Raw genomic sequence first — 21196 nt, forward strand, 5'->3', positions numbered from 1 at the left:
GAGGTAATGGCAAGAACTACCAGAAGCCAAAAAACAAACCAACCCAGTATCTTCACATCAGCCTAATTCAAGGAGAAAGTGAAAATCATGCTCTTCATCTGTAAAAGATTACAGGGACTTGTATTGAATTATTCAGTGAGAAAAGCAGTGGTATTTGCTATTAACACAAAGGAAGCAGTTTTAAACTAGTTCAAAGAATAAAGAGAAAAGGCAGTTTTTAAAATAGCAATAAAAAGTACATAATAATACACAGCAGAATCAAAGAGTTTCTAGAGATTATAAAAAGATACCACTATAGTTACATTCTCAACAAGGTGTTTTCAGTTCTTCAGCCAGTCATGAAAAGGCAGCATCCCAACCCTGACAATGTGTGGCCTAGTCTGGGGGGAGGAAGGGGAATTGTTTTTTAAGGTCTCCCACGCTGAACTGAAGAAGGAAAATTCTCAGCTGGACCGAGATTAATACCTTAATATTCTATGGAGGTAGAAGTAACTGACTATAAAAAGATACTGATTTTCTAAGCCAAAGCTTCAAAAAGCTAAAAAATTTATCTCTGAATCTCCAGTAAATTTTTGAGAAGTCATAATAGAGGAACAGAGTATGATTTGATTAAAGCAAACAGCCTTTCAATAGTACTAAGAAAACCCAAGAGCATCCATTCTACAACTTATAAATTTTCAGATCTGTATCTTTCCCACATCATTCTCCTCAAAAAAGTTAATTTTTAAAATTCATTGATAAGACCAAATAGCTAATAATACATGTTTTTTAAAAACCCTCAAGGCAGTTTCCTGCTTTATTTTCAACTCTACTTAGTTCAAATTACCCTCCAAAATTTATTTTATGCCTTTCTACCTTAACTAGAGAGATTACTATAGTGTTTTGGATTGAACTGTGTGTCCCATACAGATAAACAGAACTCTTAACCTCTGGTACTTGTGAATGTGATCTTATTTTCAAACAGGGTCTTTGCAGATGTAATCAAGTTAAGATGAGGTCATACTGGATATGGGTGGGCCCTAAATCCAATGACCAGTGTCCTCATAGGGAGAAAGAGAAAGAGAGATATCTGAAGACACAAAGGAGACCTAGAGAAGAAGGCCATGCAAAGGAGGCAAACATGAAAGCTATGATGCCACAAACCAAAGAATGCCAAGGATTGCCAGTAACTACCAGAAGCTAGAAGAGGCAATTAAGGAAGACTCATCCCTAGAGCCTTTAAAGAAAGCATCACTCTGTTGATAACCTTGATTTTGAACTTGTAGTCTCCAGAGCTGTTAGAAAATATATTTGTTGTTCTAAGCCACCCAGTTTGTAGTAATTTGTTACGACAGCCCAAGGAAACTAACATAGGGGAGTATGGGTTTAACAGTAATGAACCAGCTTTACTGGGGGCTGAACAAATATGTAAACAGATGGTATGGTACGAGGTATCTCACTGTTGGAGAGGGAAATTACAGGTAAGAACGGGAAAAAAGCTGAAATGAACTGCTGTACTGGATTTGTCAGAGACATCAGTATGAACACATTTAGTTTAAAACAGATACTTATGGATAGACACAGAAATAACTAGAGATATGCATGTATACACAGGTTAATATATATACCTACATGACCTAGCTTTGTCCTCTGTGACCACCTAGAAGAAATGACACTCCAGCAGTAACAAGCACTTCCAGTGACTAGATCTTGGTTCCTAAATACTATTCTCCAATAGAAAGAACCAGGGCCCTTTGGAGAAATGGCTGATTCCAGGGTTAGGGTAGAGAAAAATGTAAGATGAACAGAGAACACCTTACAGTACCAAAAAGGAAATGGTCAAAAAACAAAAGGACGGGGGTGGAGCATAAAGTTCAACAGGAGTCAACCTGAAAGAGTTCCCAATGGCAAAAGCTGCAATAATTTGAGCAGCAAAATAAATATTATTGGATCATAATCCAGAAGATAAATATATACAGCCCATACTAATAAATCAGTGATTGGATAAATAAATGAGAAAAATACATGAGTCTTCCTAATAAAAGAATTCCAAAAAATACATGTAGATATTTTCCCCTCCAAGATACAGAACTCTGTACCTGTACCCCCATTCTAAGTTTGAGTTGGACTTAGTGACTTGCTTCCAAAAAATAGTATTCTTCCCAAAAAAGTACTTATATAAATTATATAAAATGCCTAACCAGTCCTCCTCAAAACTAACTGTTAAAGGTATGAAAAACAAACAAAAAAAAGAGTAAGAAACTGTGAGATTAAGGAGATAGTACAACTAAAAGTAATTGTGGTACCCTGGATAGAAATTAGGAACAGATGGACATTGATTGGAAAAAAACAGCGAAATTCTAATAAATTCTGAAATTTAATTTAAAAATATGTATATACATGGGCCCATATTGATAATAATAACTGAATAGATAGATAAATAGGAGATAAAGCACAAATATACCTTAAAGAATAACTCCAAATATTAAATTAAGATACTTCCTCTTCCAGGCGGTGGAGTTTAACCCTTCCCCTCCGACTTCTATCCAAAGAACAGAAAGGGGAAAAACTGTTACTATCCAGTGAATAAATCTAGCCAATCTTAAGTCTTGTACCACCAGTTCCTGAGCATTTTTGAGGATTTTTAATAATATAAATTTACAGCTTGTTCCTGAATTCCTCTGTTGCTGGCTTAGGATTTAGCTCTAGGGATCCTCCAAGAAAATTTCTTAGGTATTGTTCTGACTTACAGCTCCCAGAATTTTACTGTGTTTTCTACCCGCCTCCCCACTCCTGACCCCCATCATCATAGGGTTGCTTTTGGGTTTGTTTTTTTTTTAAGTTTTTTTTTTTTCCTTTCAGTGGGATTTCAGAACAAAATTAGAGGGCTATGTTCAATTTGTTATCAGAAGTTGAAAATTCACTTGAATATCTTTCTAGGTTGGTACATATGCAGCTACTAATTACTTTAACTGAATACACAATGAAATATTTAACCATTTTCCTACTGATAGACACTTGAAGTCGTTTCTAATTTTTCACTAAACAGTGTTACAGTGAATATTCTTGTACATATTATCTTTGTTCATCTGTGTGTGTGCTGAATCAAGGATTACATTCATTATTCATAGGTAAGTAATTTAATGTCTAAGTGTCTAAGTTTCCCTATAAGAGGGTTGTTGTGAGTTAACATGCATAAGTGCCTAGAACACACTAACAGCTGTATAATCATTGCCAAACTGCCCCCGTAAAGGCTGCCGGTATGTACTAGTTATTAGATTACTACTTTTCCCATCTTTGCTCATATCCTAGATATTACAGTCTATTTTTTGGGAAAATGGGATAATTTCGTTGGTGAAAAGAAGCATCTCATTGTCTAGACTTTCACTTCACTATGACTGAGCTTATCTTTTTGATGTTTATTGGCCTTTTGTACTTTTTACATGAATTGTTTATTTCTATCCTTTATCTATGAAATTTTTATATTATGAAATCTTTCAAATTTTTTAGATAAATATTTTGGGGCATTAGCCTTATTTATAAGAGCTCTTTAAGTAATATGGATATTATTTCCTTGTTAATAATTTTATTATAAATATTTATTCCTAGTATGTCTCCATTATATTTATTTAATATTTTTATCAATATTCAAACATTTTGAATTTTTTTAAACCAAATCTGTGTTTTATGGCTTAAGAACAATATTTCTAATGTAAAAATATAAAATAGATCTCCTATTTCCTAGTATTTTTATGATTTTAAAAAGAAATCATTAGTTCTTTACTCCATTTCAAATTTAGTTTTCTTATAGTTTGAGGTCAGGATCTAATACCACTTTTTTCAGGCTTAATCTTTCTTTGCTACTTTGAAATGCTATCATAGTATTATGTACTAAGTTTCCAAATAAGCATGTATTTTTAAAAAGCACTTAGGCTGATATGTGTGCTAGAGAAATGTTACATACCTAACAGAAACAGTAGGCTTATTTTATTCTCTGATTTATTGTTTGGTTCACTTGTAAATTGGCAGGAGGACTTTCACTCCTGTGTTGCTTCCAAACATCAAAAAGGAGGCCTCCATAAAAGCCTGCTTTACTCTTAAATTCCAGGAGGTCAAACCCAGTCCTAGGCTTATCTCAATGGCTCCATCTCCTTGGAGAACAGAGTAATTCTAGAAGCCTCAGTTGATGTGGATTAGGTCATGTGACTCACATTACAACGAAAAAAATTTTTTAAAGAAATCCAACACAGCAAGTTTAAAAAAAAGAAGGAAAAGCCAATTACAAAGCATATATGGGATGATCAAGCAGTTTTTTTGTTTTGTTTTAGCTTTTTTTTTTAATTTCTTTTTTTTTTGTTACTATTATTTTCTTTTCTGAAGTATAGCTGGTTTACAATGTTGTGTTAAAGGGGTGATTCAGTTTTATTTTAAAACCTGTGCGTGTGTGAATAAGAGCAAAAGATCTGAAAGAACATGTAACACACTAATAACATTTGTGACCTCTGAAAAAGCAAGGGTTGGAAGAGAGGAAATAAAGGGATTTATATATATATATTTAATTCTATATGGATGGATTCGATTTTTTCAAAGACTATAAATTTAATAATATTTGAAATACAAATTTACTTTTAAAAATTATGCTCATCATCATGCTTTTTAAAATGTGCATTTATTACCTTTTTTTAAATCAGTGGGGGAAGTAGAAGAAATATATAGAATAGTTGACATTAAGGAAAACTTTTAGTCATTTTTCAGTTCTTTTTCTCTTCATTTTTTTCATTTATATTTATATGACAGAATATCCAGTTTTAAGATCACTGCCTGAGTTCACAAAGTTATATTCTCTCCCTCACAAAACCCACTGAAATAACAGAAAAGTATTAAGGTGAAAACTCGTGGCAACGAACAACACAGGACGATCAGCAACAAGAGATCACAACAAAATTCCAGAAGCTGGAAAATGAAAAGTGTTAATTATTGAAAAAAATACAAGTCTTGGGAATGCAGCACAGGGCGTCCACCTCTCTGGGGGAACATCAAAGAGGCTCTAACCTCGGAAATATCAAGTACAAAAGCAGGCTAAACAGGAATGTTATCCAAAAGTCTAAATATGCATTGTTTCCTTGAACAAAATTGAGCACCCAGTACATTCCAGTCCCTATTCTATGATACAAACAATAAACAAACCCAAAGTAAAGCAGAGTTATAGGTATAAAGCTGTGAGCATGGCAACAAAGGGTCACTGTTCTAGGTAAGTCAACTAGGGAGTCTTCCTAGGGAGAAGAAATTTGAAGAAAGAGACATGAAAAAAGAGTGCAAGGAAGGAGAATAAGAATCATTTTTAAAGCAATGATGACAATACAAAGCAACTGCACTAAGCAATTTAAAAGTCATATCACTAAATCTTCATAAGATTTTTTTTAAAAGTTATTATCTCTAATATAGAGATGAAAAAAACTGAGGCTCAAAGAAATGAGAAATTTTTTCAAGATTGCACAGATAATTAAGTGATAAGAGATTTAACCAAAGCTTAAGCTCCTAACCACCATACTAATAAGAGTAGTCATTTCATCTTTTGGAACCAGCTTACTCATTTATATAATGGTCTAATTAATTACATTATCTCTAAAGACCTATCTAATTTTAACACTATGACAAAGACTGAGGAATATCATCAGCCTCTTCCTGAAAGTAATGTTCTTAAAAGCAATTTTTTAAAAAAAGATAATAAATTTTTATATTTAGAGAAAACTAAATCTGTTTGATTTGGTTTCTATTTCCTTCCTGAAATCTAATTCTTTAGTGTATCAACTTTTTCTTAAGATTTTGAAATCAACTTCAATAATAATACACATAGAATACTATACTAAAATGCTGTATTTTAGATCAATTAAGTAGAAAACTCTATCATACAACTATCAATATAGCCTGTCAACTTTATCCCAAGGGTCCAAGTATGAATAATATTTGAATAAATTCACAATAAAATCAACAATTTTAGGAGTATTCATTCACAAACTAAATAAGGCTGTGGAAACAGGATATAAAATCTCAAATATAGGAAAGATAAAAAAGAAAGTTACAGGGGAAGCGTACAGCTCAGTGGCAGACTGCATGCTTAGTGTGCACAAGGTCCTGGGTTCAAGCCCCAGCACCTCCATTAAATCAATCAATCAATCAATCAATCAATCTAATTACTCCCCCAAAAAAGAAAGTTAAAAAAAACAAAAGCACTATATTTTTAATGATTTTCACCTTTCAATTTAACAAGAGTACTTGTCATGTAATTAATGGATCTTTTCTGTAATTCACATTCCTATTTACCTCCCCTTCACCACCTTGTATGTATTTCCTTCCTTTCCTTGAGTTGTATGTTTCAGTTAATCAACTGATATTAGATGCAAGACCATAATGAAGTAAATATTCTATGCAACTGCTAGCAAAGTTATGACAGGTAGTGAGAGTTAAATAAGATTTTTATTAAGTCATAAAAACTACAGTAAAAAGATGGGGGAAAAAATACTTTTCCCTATACTTACCACTAAGTGTAACTAAAAGCCCTGGACATTATACATAAAATAAACATATGACTCCAAGTCAGAGAGAAGGAAGACCAGCTAGTCACATTAGGACCAAAGGAATAAGACAGCGGTAACTTCCTGGGTTTTCTTTTGGCCTCGTATCTTCCAGACTTGAAGCTGAAAAAGCCAGCAATCCAGAAGAATCAAAGAATCACAGTCCAAAAAAAGTCCCAACAAAAGCCTATTCTCCCTAGCCAACAGACCAAGAAAGAGGAAACCTAACAAGACAGAAAATTTTTACACAGTAACCATGCTTCTTCAGGCAAACACCAAAGGAAAAAACTGCAGCCCCACTTCCACCCACACCAACAAAAGCCAAGTGGGGAGCCTAGACTTCCAATCTTGCCAAGCTGTAACAATTTATTCCAATAGCCCCACCAGGGGAGTACCAAAGAAGGGAGACAGGACTTTCATCACTGTCCAGCAGTATGGAGCCCCCACTCTCCTTCCCATCACACACACACACACACACACGTTATGTCAGAGGAGGCCTAAAAGAAAGTCTGAACAGCACCCAGCAGTAATGAGGCCACCAGTGATATCATGGTGATTACTTGGAAAACCTGACTTGTCACCCCGACAAGGCACTTCCCTCCAAACTTCTAGAGTATCAACAGAGGTCAGATGGGGAACGTGGACTTCTAACTCCACCTGGCAGTGAGGAGACAGAAATTTATAGCACTAAATGCATACATCTTAAGAGAAAAGTTCCAAATCAGTAATTTAAATTCCCACCTTAAGAACTTAGAGAAAAAGTAAAACAAACCCAAAGCAGAAATAAGGAAGTAATAAAAAGCAGGAACCACTAAAATTGAACACAGAAAACCAAAGAGAAAATTAATGAAACAAAGAGCCGATTCTTTGAAAAGATCGATAAAACTGACAGACTGCTACCAAGACTGAAAGAAAAAGGGAAGATGACACAAATTATCAATACCAGAAATGGAAGAGATGATACCACTAGAGACTGCAGACATCAAAGGGATAACAAAGGAATGCTATGAACAACTCCACACATAGATTTGACAACTCAGACAAAATGGACCACTTCCTCAAAAAAACAAACTACCACAACTCATCCAACATGAAAGGTAATTTGAATAATCCCATGACTATTAAGAAAATTTAATTCATGATTTTAAAACTATAAAAAAACAAATTTCTAGGCCCAGTTTCACTGAAGAATTCTACCAAACATTTAAAGAACACCACTCTACACAATCTCTTCCATAAAGTAGGAGGGAACACTTCCCAGTTCATTTTATAAAGCTAGTATCATCCTCATGTCAAAACAAGAAAGTACTCCAAAAAAGAAAACTATAGCCCAATATCCTTTATGAATACATGAAAAAATTTCTTAACAAAATATTAACAAGGAAAATTCAGCAATATATTTAAAAACTATACAACATGACCAAATGGAGTTTATTCTAAGAATGGAAAGCTGGCTCAATATTTGAAAAATCAAGCAATGTAATTCACCACCGTATCAAGCTAAAGAAAAATATCACATGTCAATTGATGCAGAAAAAGCATTTGCAAAATCCAAAACCTTTCATTACTAAAAAAAAAAAAAAAAAACCTCTCAGCGAAGTAAGACTAGAGGAGGACTTCTTCAAATTGATAAATGACATCTACAAAAAACCTATAGTTAATAGCTGTTATACAGCTACTTAACAGTGAAAGACTGAATACTTTATCTGTAATATCAGGAAAAAGACAAGGATGTCCACTCCTACTACTCATGTTCAACACTGTTGGGAGTTACAGCCACTGAAATAAGTGAAAAAGAAATAAGAGGCATAGAGATCAAAAGGAAAAACATGACATGATTGTCTACAGAGAAAAATCCCAAGAAATATACCAAAAAAAAAAAAAAAAAACCAGAAACAAAAACAAAAACCAAAACCCTCCTAGAACCAAAGAGTGAGTTCAGCAGTGTCACAAAATACAATTAACATACTATAACAAAACTGGAAAATAAAATGCCATTTACAATCACTGCCCCCAGAATAAAATACTTAGCTCCAAATTTAACAAAACACGTTCTGGACATGTATGCTGAAAACTATACAACACCGGTGAATGAACTTAAGATCTAAATAAATTGAGAAACACACCATGTAAATGAGTTACAAGACTCAACAGAGTAAAAATGGCAATTCTCCCCAAACTGATATATGGACAATACAATTCCTATTACATGCCCAGCAAGATTTTTTGTTGATATAGACAAAATTATTCTAAAACTTACATAGAAAAGCAAAGCAACCAGAATAGCTAAAACAATTTTAAACAATAATAAAGCAGGAATTATTCTGGTTTCGAGATTTATTAGGTAAAGAAAATGAACCTTAATCTAAATCTCACGCTGTGCAGAAAGTATCAACTCAGAATGTCTGGGATTTCCACACTCTGCCCATTCCATGAAAGGTTTGGCCCTTGTCTGGCTCCAGAGATGTAACCTCTAAAACCCTGAAATATTCTGCCTAGTAAGAGTGTCTCTGTTTACCTGGGGACCTTGGATAACTCCATACAGTCTACACTAAAAATGGGATTCATGGTGGGAGCCTTGAATCATGTGATATCAGCTTAACTTCTCAAGGACTAGAGCCTAAGATCATCTGTACAGGCAGTTGACCATAACAACATAACCCACCCACAGTTAAAATCCTGGACACTAAGGCTTGGATGGCCTGGTGAGGTGGTAAGGGCTTGAGCAATACTCTGTATGTGCTATCAACACATCACTGCCAAGAGAATTAACCATACAAGTCCACTGGGACAGGACAACTGTAAGTTTGGACCTGGTATCTCCTGGACCCTGCCCTTTGCTTCTTTTTCTACTGCTAATTTAAATTTGTATCCTTTTACTGTAAAAAGTCATAACCTTTAGTATAATAGTTTTTCTGAGTTCAGTGATTGCTTCTAGCAAATAATTGAGCCTAGGAGTGGTCTTAGGGACACCCAAACGTACACATGTTATAAAAAATTAACTCAAAATGGATCAAGGACTTAAATGGAAAATATCAAATGATTGAAAAAAAAAAAAACTTTCAAAAACAAACAAACAAAAAAAAGAGCGAGAGAGAGAGAACTCTTCAAGATCTAGAACTAGGCAAAGAGTTCTCAGCCTTGACCCAAATCACAATCCATATAGGCAAAAACTGATACTCTGGACTTACAAACTTAAAAACTTTTGCTCTACAAAAGACACTGTTAGAGGATGAATAGACAGCTAGAGTGGAAGGAAATATTTGCAAACCACATCACCAACAAAGGATTAGTATCTAAAACATAAAAAGAACTCTTAAAACTCGATAGTAAAAAAAGGAAATAATCCAATCAGAACATGGCCAAAGACATGAAAAACAGTTCAAGGAAGAGAATAGACAGAAGGCAAACAAGCTTGTGAAAAAACATTCAACTTTATCAATCTTTAAGAAAATGAGAATTAAAACCACAATGAAATACCATTGCATCCTATCAAAAAGGCTAAAATTTAAAAACCACCAGGGGCTAGTGGTAGGGAGCAAAGTGGATCTCTCATACTGATCCATGATGGAAATGGAATAGTCACTCTGGAAAATGGTGTGACAGTTTCTTTAAAAACTAAACATGCAACTGCCATATGACCAGTAATTAAGCTCCTGAACATTTACCACAGAAAAATGAAGCCATGTTCACACCAAAACCTGTACATGAACATTTATAGCAGCTTCATTTCTAATAGCCAAAAACTGGAAACAATCCAGATAGATGTCTTTGAGTGGGTGAATGATTAAGCCAAAACATGGTCTACCCAATGCCACCATTGCTGACTACTACTCAGCAATCAAAAAGAATGAACTATTGATACATGCAACAACCTGGGTGAATCTCCAGAGAAAAAAGCCAATTCCAACGGGTTATGTACTGTATGATTTCATTTACATGCCATTCTGGAAATGACAAAATTACAGACATGGAGAATAGATTAGTGGTTTCCAAGAGTTAAGAGGGGTAGGAAGAATGGGTGTGAGCAGAATGAGGTATACTCTGGTGATAGGAATGTTCTGTATTTTGACTGTATCAGTGCCAATATCCTGGTTATGATACTGTAGTGCAGTTTCACAAGATACTAAGTGCAGGGGTGGGGACAAAAGGTACATAGAACCTCTGTATTATTTCTTTAAATCACATGTAAAGCTATAATTATTTCAAAATAAAAAGTTCACTTGAAAATAAATAAAAGGAAAACTAATACGATCAGAGGAACAATTTCATTTGATATATAACACAGAACATTATTAAATATTCAAACACCTACTTCATAATTTTTCAGTTCGGAATAAATAATGAAACATATCCCTTGAATTCTCTCAGTCACAATCATTCTACAAAGATTCATTACTAACCAATAAGAATTTTGCTCACCTTCCACACTGTCAGAACAGGAAGTTCCAATGCCAGTGTCACCACTGTCGGAAGCTATACTATGTCTCCTGATATGGTTATTTCGCTGGTTAGATGGAACAGTTGTGGCCTGCCACGATGATTCATTACCAGGTAACCATGCTGATGAAGAACAATCTGGGCCTACAAAGGAAAATATGCAAAAGTTAACAAATTTATAATCTCTATGAGTAGTTAGAAGACATCTTTTGACCTTTTAAAAAATACACATAAGGTACAAAAGGTTATTTTCTGCCAAAAATGATTTAAATAGATCAATGATGTCTAAGATTCACCAAATAAACTTACTTATCACACATATACAAATTCGGTGCTGATTTAGCAGTGTCCTCCTGGCTGAAGGACTCCAATTTCTGCTTATAGACACTGACCTTTCAAACACTAATTACTCTCGTATTTAAAATGTCAAATCTATCATCAATCTATCTGGTAATGTCAGCACTCTGCTCTGTAATATTTGGTAGGTAAGCATCTGTGTTCCCATACACAGGCATTAGCTGAGAACTGGGACTCAGGGAAAATCTAACTGAATCACATCACGTGACAATATAAGCAGAATGTGCTCGTCGTGGAAGGTCAAAAATCTACTTTTTTCTACTATATCGTAACCACTTAAAATTGAAAATTATTTTGCATTATTTCAATTGATTTTATTTCTTTAGTTATCTTTCAATAGAAGTTTAACACCAGAGCATCTTCCTGGCTCTTTGCTCAATTTTCCCTTTTGAGTTACATTAAATCTTTATGGTTCAGCTAGTTTATCAGTTTTCAATATTCTCTCAATCTTTATTTTTACTTATCTTGTTCATTTTTATTTAATTCTGATTAATCATCATTTTACCTTTTTACTCACTTCATTCATTTACTGTCTACTACAGTGCCACTCAAAATATACCCATGGACCAGTGCCAGTTTGTGAACTACCTATTACTAGTTCATAAAACCTAGATACAGAAATAAAGGCTAAGCACTGAGAAATTTTTATGGTAATTTGAAAGAGCAGTTTTTTGGTGGGGGGAAGTAACTAAGTTTATTTATTTATATTTATTTTTGGAGAAAATACTGGGGATTGAACCCAGAACCTTGTGTATGCTAAGCGTATGCTCTACTACTTGAGCTATACCCTCCCACTCAAAAGAGTAATAATTTTTAAATCTGTTGAATTTTATGTAAAAGCTATAGAAGCATATGTCTTTATTAACAGTTAACACACTGAAGCCTGTAGACTGATTTGTAGAAGTTAACAAGTTATGTACAAGAATTCTGAGCTTTCATTTCCATTATAGCCTTAAAAATTAGTAAGTGTATTATGATCTGAAAAATGATCTGAAAAGCTACCTTAGAGCAGAGTTATTATCACATAGTTATAATACTCCCATTTGGGCATTTATCATCATGATGTGAAACAAAACATGTTTACACTATTGAAATTGGCATGCAAGGAGTGCTTTCTCACAGTTTAATAAGCATAAGAATCACAAAATGACAAACATGTCCACAAAATTAATTACATCATTTTTACTACACTTATAGGAATAGTCATTCTCTATATTATATCAAATATATAGATCAATCATAAAGCTATTATTAACAAGACCTGAAACTATTTTCTACTATATTAATTCCAACATTAAAATTTCAATGTAACATTATGCCACATTATTATTTTTAATTTTTATTTATATATAATTTATAAATGAAATTTGTTTGGGTTTTATAGATGTATGAAATATACAAGCACCCTTAAAAAACCACACACATTTAAATTAACTCAAGATTAAACATCAGTGGCCAAAGAAACATTTCTACAAGCTTTGAAGTCTAGAACAACCACTCGAAACTTTGTAGATTCTAGACCTATCTCAGAATGAGACTTAGCTAAATTCATCTGATTAAACACTCACACATTAAAGCACTAGTTGAGGCAATCTGTCACCAGATCTGCTCTAACTCTGATTTGTCTATAATCTACACCAAAGATATTTTCTTCTATCAGCAATTCAGGTAATGCTCCATTTAAATGAATCAAAGTCCTGTCTAAACCATTATCAAAAAGGGCAACCAGCCCACTATTTTCTCTCCCAAGTGCAAACCTATTAGTTGGAGAAGTATTTTTTTAGGGATACTCAACATAAATAGGCTAGGAGTACATGGAAATGACAAAGATGTGAAAAGATGTCCAATCTTACTAATAATGAGAGAAATAAAAAAGAAAAGAAAGATTTTTATTTTTTGATTTTTAATTATCTCTAATATTATCTGTAACTTTAAATTTCATTGGCAAATACTTGAAAAACTGATGTCAAATAAAGTACAGAGAATGTTCATATGCTTTTATGGTATACAGATTGAAAAAACCTTCCTAAATTAGGGCATCTGGGACAGGTATTTAAATTTCAATGTTAGACCTTCTACTAGGAATTTTCATAAAGAAATAATCAGAGAAGCATAAAAATATGTAAGCACAAGGACAGTACTTCTTCAAATAATAAAATAAATGCCTAGAGACAAAATACATATCTGTAAGTTAGTTGATAACATTTAAGTTCTGAAAATAATTTTACTGACCTATTTTTTAACATGTAATGACATCCAAAATATTAAGTAGGTGTGACATAAAAGCATTTATATGATTGTAGACATAGTATGATTCCATGTTGGAGGAGACATTGTACATTTACATATACAGAAAAAGGAGCTTTCAGGGAGTTCCACACCTAAATGTTAACTTTGATTACAATGTTTTACTAAAGGAACAAATATATTACAGAAACATTTACTCTATCTCCAGTGATGATGATGATGATAATTATACACTATCATCTTAAGGGGGGAACTGAAAATTATTCATACTGATTTGCACATTACATCAACATTTGATTCTAAAAGGATCCAGCTATAAACCAAGACATGTAAATTCAACAGACTCCTAGTAATACTTTCACAAAAGCTGCACAAAACCACTGAAATAAAGTAAAAACCCTTGTTTTTAGACATAACTATTTTGAGCAGTATAAAGTAGTACTACATTTTAGCCCACAACACCTCCACCTCATTTATTGGCCCAAGAAAACCATGTAGATTAGAAGGATATAATCCACCCTCCCCTCCCTGCACACACACAAGTAATGGGGCAGGGGGAAGGAAGGAAGGAAGGAAGGGAGGGAAGAATGGAGACCCACTGATAATGATATGATGTTACTATCAGAAACTAGGAAAATTTTCAATAATTAGTCTTAAATCATTAACTATTACCAGGAAGAATGGCTCAACAAAACTTTTTCTGTAAAAAGCCAGACAGTAAATATTTTCACCTTTGCAAGCCATTTGATCTCTATCAAAACTATCCAACTCTGTCACAGCTATAGACAACAGAATGGTCATGGTTGTGTTGCAATAAAACTTTATTTACAAAAATGGGTGACAGGCTAGTTTTGATCTATGGGCCATAGTTTGCAAGTCCCTGATTTAGAGTAAAAAGTTATTCTAATTGGAAATACATCTCTAAAAATCATCTGATTCAAAATGAGTAACTCCAGCCAGCACATTAACTCAATTTCTTCATTCAAAAGAAATACTAGCTCATCCTAGAGCACATATCAGTAAGCCATGCTGCTCTGAATGTGAAAACCTAGAACGATTACTGTTTTCTGAGGAATACAAACACCAACAACTTTTTTGAATTTCTTTCTAGAATAAAATGGTCTGTTTTTTCTGTATGGTTTAAAACTCTTGGACAACATCAAACGTGCATCATCCGTATGATAGTTAATTTTATGTGTCAACATGACCAGACCATAGAGTAGTCAGATATTGGGCAATACATTATTCTGGATGTTTCTGTGAGATTATTTTTAGATGAGATTAATGTTTTGATTGGTAGACTGAGTAAAGCAGATTGCTCTCCATATGTGAATGGGCCTTATCAAACCAGTTGAAGGTCTGAACAGAATAAAAAGGATGACCCTTTCCCAACAAACGTAATTCTTCCTGCCCGATGGACTTCAAAACAACACTGGCCTTTCCCTGCCTGTGGATTGGAATTGAAACGTTAGCTCTTCCTGGGCCTCAGGTCTGTCGGCCTTCAGAATGAAACTACATCGTCAGCAAGCCTTGTTCTCAGGCTTCAAACTTGATTTGGAACTAAACCATTGATTCTCCTAGGTCTCCAGCTTGCTGACTCACTCTGCAGATCTTGAGTCCTGCCAGTCCACATAATCACATTAACTAATTTCTTAGAATAAATCTCTTTCTATGAATATATATAGAAAAAGAGAATATAAATATACATTTTTTCTCAAGTGTACATGGAACATTCTCCAGAATAGACCATGTGTTATGCAAGTCTTAACAAAACAAGTCTTAACTACATTTAAGATTTGCACTATATCAAGCATCTTTTCCAACCACAATGGTATGAAATAAATCAATTAAAAGAAGAAAACAGAAAATTCACAATATGTAGTGATTAAACAACATGCTCTTAAACCACCAGTAAGTCAAAGAAGAAATGAAAAAGAAAATCATAAAAATATATTGAGACAAATGATGGAAAAACAACATATCAAAACTGCAAAAGCAGGTCTCAGAAGAAAGTTTACAGTTATAAATGCCAACATTAAGAAAAAGAAAACTCAAACAATTTAACTTTATAACTTAAGGAACCAGAAAAAGAACAAAGAACAAACTAACCCCAAAGGTAGTAGAAGGAAGGAAACAATAAGAATCAAAGTGAAAATAATGAAATAAAGACTAAAAAGGCAATTAAAAAGATCAATGAAACTAAAAGCTATTTTGAAAAGATAAAAGAAACTGACAAGCCTGACTAGAAAAAGTCTCAAACAAAATCAGAAATGAAAAAGGAAACATTACATCTGATCATCCAGAAATACAAATGATCATAAGAAAGTGCTATGAACAATTATATATCAACGAATTGGATAATCTAAAAGAAATGAATAAAGTCCTAGAAATATACAACTACCAACACTGAATCATGAAGATAAAACAAAATCTGAACAGACCAATCACTAGTGAGGACACTGAATGAGTCATCAAAAGCATTTCAAAAATGATATGTCCAGGACCAGATGGCTTCACTGGAATCCTACAAACATTTAAAGAATTAATATCAATACTTCTTAAACTCCTCCAAAAAACAGAAAGGGAGAGAACAATTCCAAATTATTTTCAAGAAGCCATCATTACTCTATACTGAAGCCAGATAAAGACATTACAAGAAAATTATAGGTCAACATCCCTAATAACATAGATACAAAAATCCTCAAGAAAATACTAGCAAACCTAGTTCAATAGCACATTAAAAGGATCATACACCATGATCAAATGGAATTTATTCCAGGGATGCAGGAATGGTTCAACATATACAAATCAATAAATGTGATACACCATATTAACAAAATAAATCATAGAAAGCATATGAACTCAACAGATGCACAGAAAGATTTTGACAAAATTCAACATCCTTTCCTGATAAAACTCTCAATAAACTGGGTAAAAAGGGAACATACCTCAACACAATAAAGGCCATATGTGACAAGCCCACAGTTAACATCATACTCAACAGTGAAAAGATGAAAGCTTTATCCTCTAAGGTCAGGAACCAGACAAGATACCTACTTTCACCACTTTTACTTAACATAGTACTGGAAGTCCTAGACAGAGCAATTAGGCAGGAAAAATAAATAAAAGGCATGCTAATTCGAAAGGAAGAAGTAAAACTGCAAATGACATTATATATAGAAAACCCTAAAAGGCATCCAAATTGGAAAGGAAGAAGTAAATTTGTCTCTATTTGTATATATTACACATGGAAAACCACCCTCCCCCCAAAAAACTGTTAGAACTAATCTCCAAATTCAGTAAAGTTGCAGGATACAAAAATCAATATATAGTTATCAGTTGTGTTTCTATATACTAACAACAAACTATTGGAAAGAGAGATTAAGAAAACAATCCCACTTACAACTGCATCAAAAAGAATACTTTTTTGTGGAAAGTGAAAAGATTTTTTTGTGGAAAGATATTTCATGCTCACAAATTGAAAGAATCTTATTAAAATGTCTATATTACCCAAAGCAATCTATAGATTCAAGGCAATCCCCATCAAAATTCCAATGGCATTTTTCACAGAAATAGAAAAAACAATCCTAAAATTTGTAGAGAGTCACAAAAGATCTTGAATAGTCAAAGCAATCCTGAGAAAGAAGAACAAAGCTAGGGGCATCAAACGTCCTAATTTCAAACTATACTACAAAGCTACAGTAATCAGAATAGTATAGTACTGTCATAAAAACAGACACACAGATCAATGGAAAAGAACAGAGAGCCCTGAAATAAACCCACGGTGAATCAATGTACTATAAGGGAGCCAAGAATACACAATGGAGGAACGACGGTCTCTTTAACAAATGGTGTTGGGAAAACTGGACAGCCACATGTAAAACAGTGAAATTGGACCCCTATCTTACACCATACACAAAAGTCAACTCAAAATGGATTAAAGATTTGAACATAAGACATGAAACCAGAAAACTCCTAGAAGAAAACATAGGGGTGTGCTCCTCAACATTGCAATGATTTTTTTGGATTTTGACTTCAAAAACAAAAATAAACAAATGGGACTATATCAAACTAAAAAAGCTTTTGCACAGCAAAGAAAATAATTTCTCTGTCTCTCTCTGTCTCTCTCTTTCTCTCTATGTATATATAGAATGTGGGAAAATATCTGTAAACTATATATATTTAATAAGGGGTTAATATCCAAAATATACAAGGAACTCATACAATTCAATAGCAAAAACCAACCCAACTATACAATGGCCAAAGGACCTGAACAGACATTTTTCCAAAGAAGACATACAAATGGCCAACAGGAACATGAAAAGGTATTTTACACATCACTACTCATCAGCGAAATACAAAGGCACATATAGGTATCACCTCATACATGTTAAGATGTCTGTTATCAAAAAGATAAGCAATTAACAAACGCTGGTAAGGATGTTAAGAAAAGGGAACCCTTGTACACTCCTGGTGGGATTATAAACTGGTAAAGCGACTGTTGAAAACAGTAGATAGGTCCCTTAAGAAACTAAAAATGGAACTATCACATGATCCAACAATCCCATTTCTGGGTATATATTCCAAAGAAAACTGCTGTCTTGAAAAAATATCAGAATTCCCATGTTCACTGAAGCATTATTCACAACAGCCAAGGTATGAAAACAACCTAAGTATCCACTGACAGATGAATGGATAAAGATGTGATATACAGATACATATATGTACAACAATATTACTCAGCCATAAAATAGAAGGAAATCCCGCCATTTGCAACAATATGGTTACGCTAAGTGAAAGACAAATAGTGCATGGTATAACATATGTGGAATTAAACAAGCATCAAACTCATAGAGAGTAGAAATAGTGTTTGTCAGAATCTGAGAGATGGGGAGTGGCTCATAGGGTGCAAACTTTCAATTATAAGCTAAGTCTGAGAATCTAATCTAGAATATGATGACTATAGTCAACAACAGTTTTGTATATTTGAAATTTGCTAAGTGAATAAAACTTATATTCTCAACTGAAAAAAAAGTAAATATGTGAGGTGATGGATGTGTTAACTCTAATGAGAACACTTTCACAATGTATACATATATCAAATCATCACATTTACACTTTAATACATTACAATTTTATTTGTTAATTATACCTCAATATAGCTAAGAGTAAGGAAAAAAAAGAATCCAACATTTGAGGGAGTGGGGCTATAGAATGTTCCTTAAGCATTATTCCTAATAAGGAACTATTACAAATAAACCCAGAAGGGAGAAGAGAACAGAATTTTGGCCATTAAAATAATGAAGATCTAAAAGTATAAAATGCTTATACTGTCAATCTAAATAAGACAAAATTTAATAAACAGGAAATTCACAAATAATCTCAGATTTCACATTGTCTGGGAATTCTCTGAACTCTTTTTTTGCCTGTTTCTAGCTCAGCACCCATCTTATTAAACTGAAGTTATCTGTTCACGCATCTCTGTCCTTCCTTCTGGACTGTCATAATACTCATTACAGGTAAAGACCATGTGTTCCAGACCTTACTCAGCATATAGTAAAGATTCAAACAAAAATGCACAGAGGAACTGTAAAGAAATACATCAAAATACTACTCAGTTTTCTCTAGGTGGTAGGATTACTCATAATTTCTTTGGCATTCATGCTTTGTAATATTACTTTGATAATCAGAAAAAAAGGCTTTATTTTTTTTTACGTTTAACCCCCACCACTAATAAACCAAATAATTTACTTACTTAAGTACCTCTTAGTCATTCTGTACCTGGGCTAAGTAACTATTAATGAAATTCTTTGGAGATTTTTTTTCCTAGAAATGGGTACACAACTTTATTTGGCCTAGTTAGGAACAAAATGGGTACATTCTAACACATAAATCAAACTACCATAACTTTTTCAAATGTTCAAAAATACAAAATTGCATATTAATGTTCACAAAATGAATTAGATTTATAAAAAGGAAAAATATTTCTTCAAATTCAAAATAAAGAACTTAGAGTAGATTAGTTCTCTATTTTGGTTGATAGCTACAAGTCTATTTCAATAATATCACAATAAATTTAGTCCATCAGAATAAAAAAATTCTGAAGCTTTTTAAAGCTGTAGGAGACTCCACTGGGGAAACATAGCAACTCAAATACTTTGACAAAGACCATGCAGTCCCTTTTCTAGGAAGGTATCCTCATCAAGAGTTCTAGAAGCAGGAAACAGAGAGTAAGTCCAATGGCATCAGATAAATCATTCGATCAATCAACAGGGAAAACATGTACTATTCAGAACAGCATCTTACTCTTTTAAAGCAGCAAGACATTTTAATTATGCGGATATCACAATGATCTTATTTTTGCTAAATTTTTCCTTTTAAAGAAACAAAGCAATTCATTCAGGTTTCCCAAAATGACAGAAACATAATAAAATGATAGAATTACCTATAGAAGTTGATCTCCTCCAGACTGAATTCACATTTGTCTTAACCTTTAAATATAATTACTACTTTTTAAAAAAATCCAGTATTTTATATGCCTAGAACACTGAACATAATTAACAAATGTCATGAATAAAATAACATTCTAATCTTTAATTTAGATTGAATGAATTCAATCTGAGAAGAATGACATGGTGTGTCTATTCAAGTCAATCCAGAATCACAAAGCAGTAAGAACTAGATGTGAAATAGGTGACATAAGAAAAATTTGCTACTCAATTATAAGACTATGCTACTAAAATGGAAATTACTCAATTTCTAGATATGTGCTATGCACTTAGAAAATAAACTTAAAATAAGGCTCAGTGGCCTCTGACAATAAACTCTCACCTAGTTCCTATCATATTAAAACAACTGAATGGCTGTGTAGAATCAGCTCTCTCTAGAACAAAGACAGAAGCGTTTCTGTAAGAACAGCAAAGATTTTCAAGACACCATACATTGGAACTTCTTTTTGAAAGATGGTATATTATATTTTTTAATGCCAATTTCCATTATTTAAAATAGAATACTGAATGCCCAGAGACAACTTATTTTAAAACTACTAGTATTTCTCACACTTGAAATACAGGAAGATTAATATAAAATAAATAAGTAACCCATTATATTTAATTTTCTTTCTAAAGCCTTTTTTAAAAATGGAAGCAAAACTGCATAAATATCAAGTCTTCCACAATATGCTAATATAACTGTAACTGTACTTAGAACAACTAATCTTACTGAAATTTTTTAATGACAACAGTTAAGCCAGGAAAAAAGTAAATAAAAATATCATTGAGAAAGCAGATTTACAGTTTTAAATAAAAAGCTACATAAAAGATACAAACCATGAATACAAATTGCAGCAGTTTTTAAGATGCAGGTTATCATTCATTCAGTGGACTTAGACCAACCTTTTTAAATAAAATAAAACAGAACAAAGCAGAAAATACCAAACCACATTTACCCTTATTTGTAATAAGATACACATATCTCATAAGTTAACATCTCTGAAATGTTAACAAGTACAAAGTACTTCTGCACTAAAGTTCAGAACAGTGGCCTTCAACTGCCCCAATTCTACTAGCAATAGAAATCAATATTCAATTAAGTTAAAA

General features: G+C 33.2%; 1 protein-coding gene across 6 annotated transcripts in view; it reads right to left on the minus strand.

Annotated features, from left to right (window-relative positions):
• Nucleotides 1-21196, minus strand: part of CEP85L (centrosomal protein 85 like) — a 217633-nt gene that overhangs the window by 135352 nt on the left and 61085 nt on the right. For all 6 annotated transcript variants that reach the window (XR_004321929.1, XR_004321928.1, XR_004321930.1 and 3 more), the window contains one exon: nt 10977-11138. Coding sequence is in view for 2 of the 6 variants with exons in the window: in XM_032484777.1 (XP_032340668.1) it covers nt 10977-11138 (162 nt within the window). In the remaining 4 variants the exon portion in view is untranslated. The remainder of the gene's footprint in view (nt 1-10976; nt 11139-21196) is intronic.

The sequence above is a fragment of the Camelus ferus genome, chromosome 8 (genome assembly GCF_009834535.1).
Source record: "Camelus ferus isolate YT-003-E chromosome 8, BCGSAC_Cfer_1.0, whole genome shotgun sequence".
Classification (NCBI taxonomy): Eukaryota; Metazoa; Chordata; class Mammalia; order Artiodactyla; family Camelidae; genus Camelus; species Camelus ferus.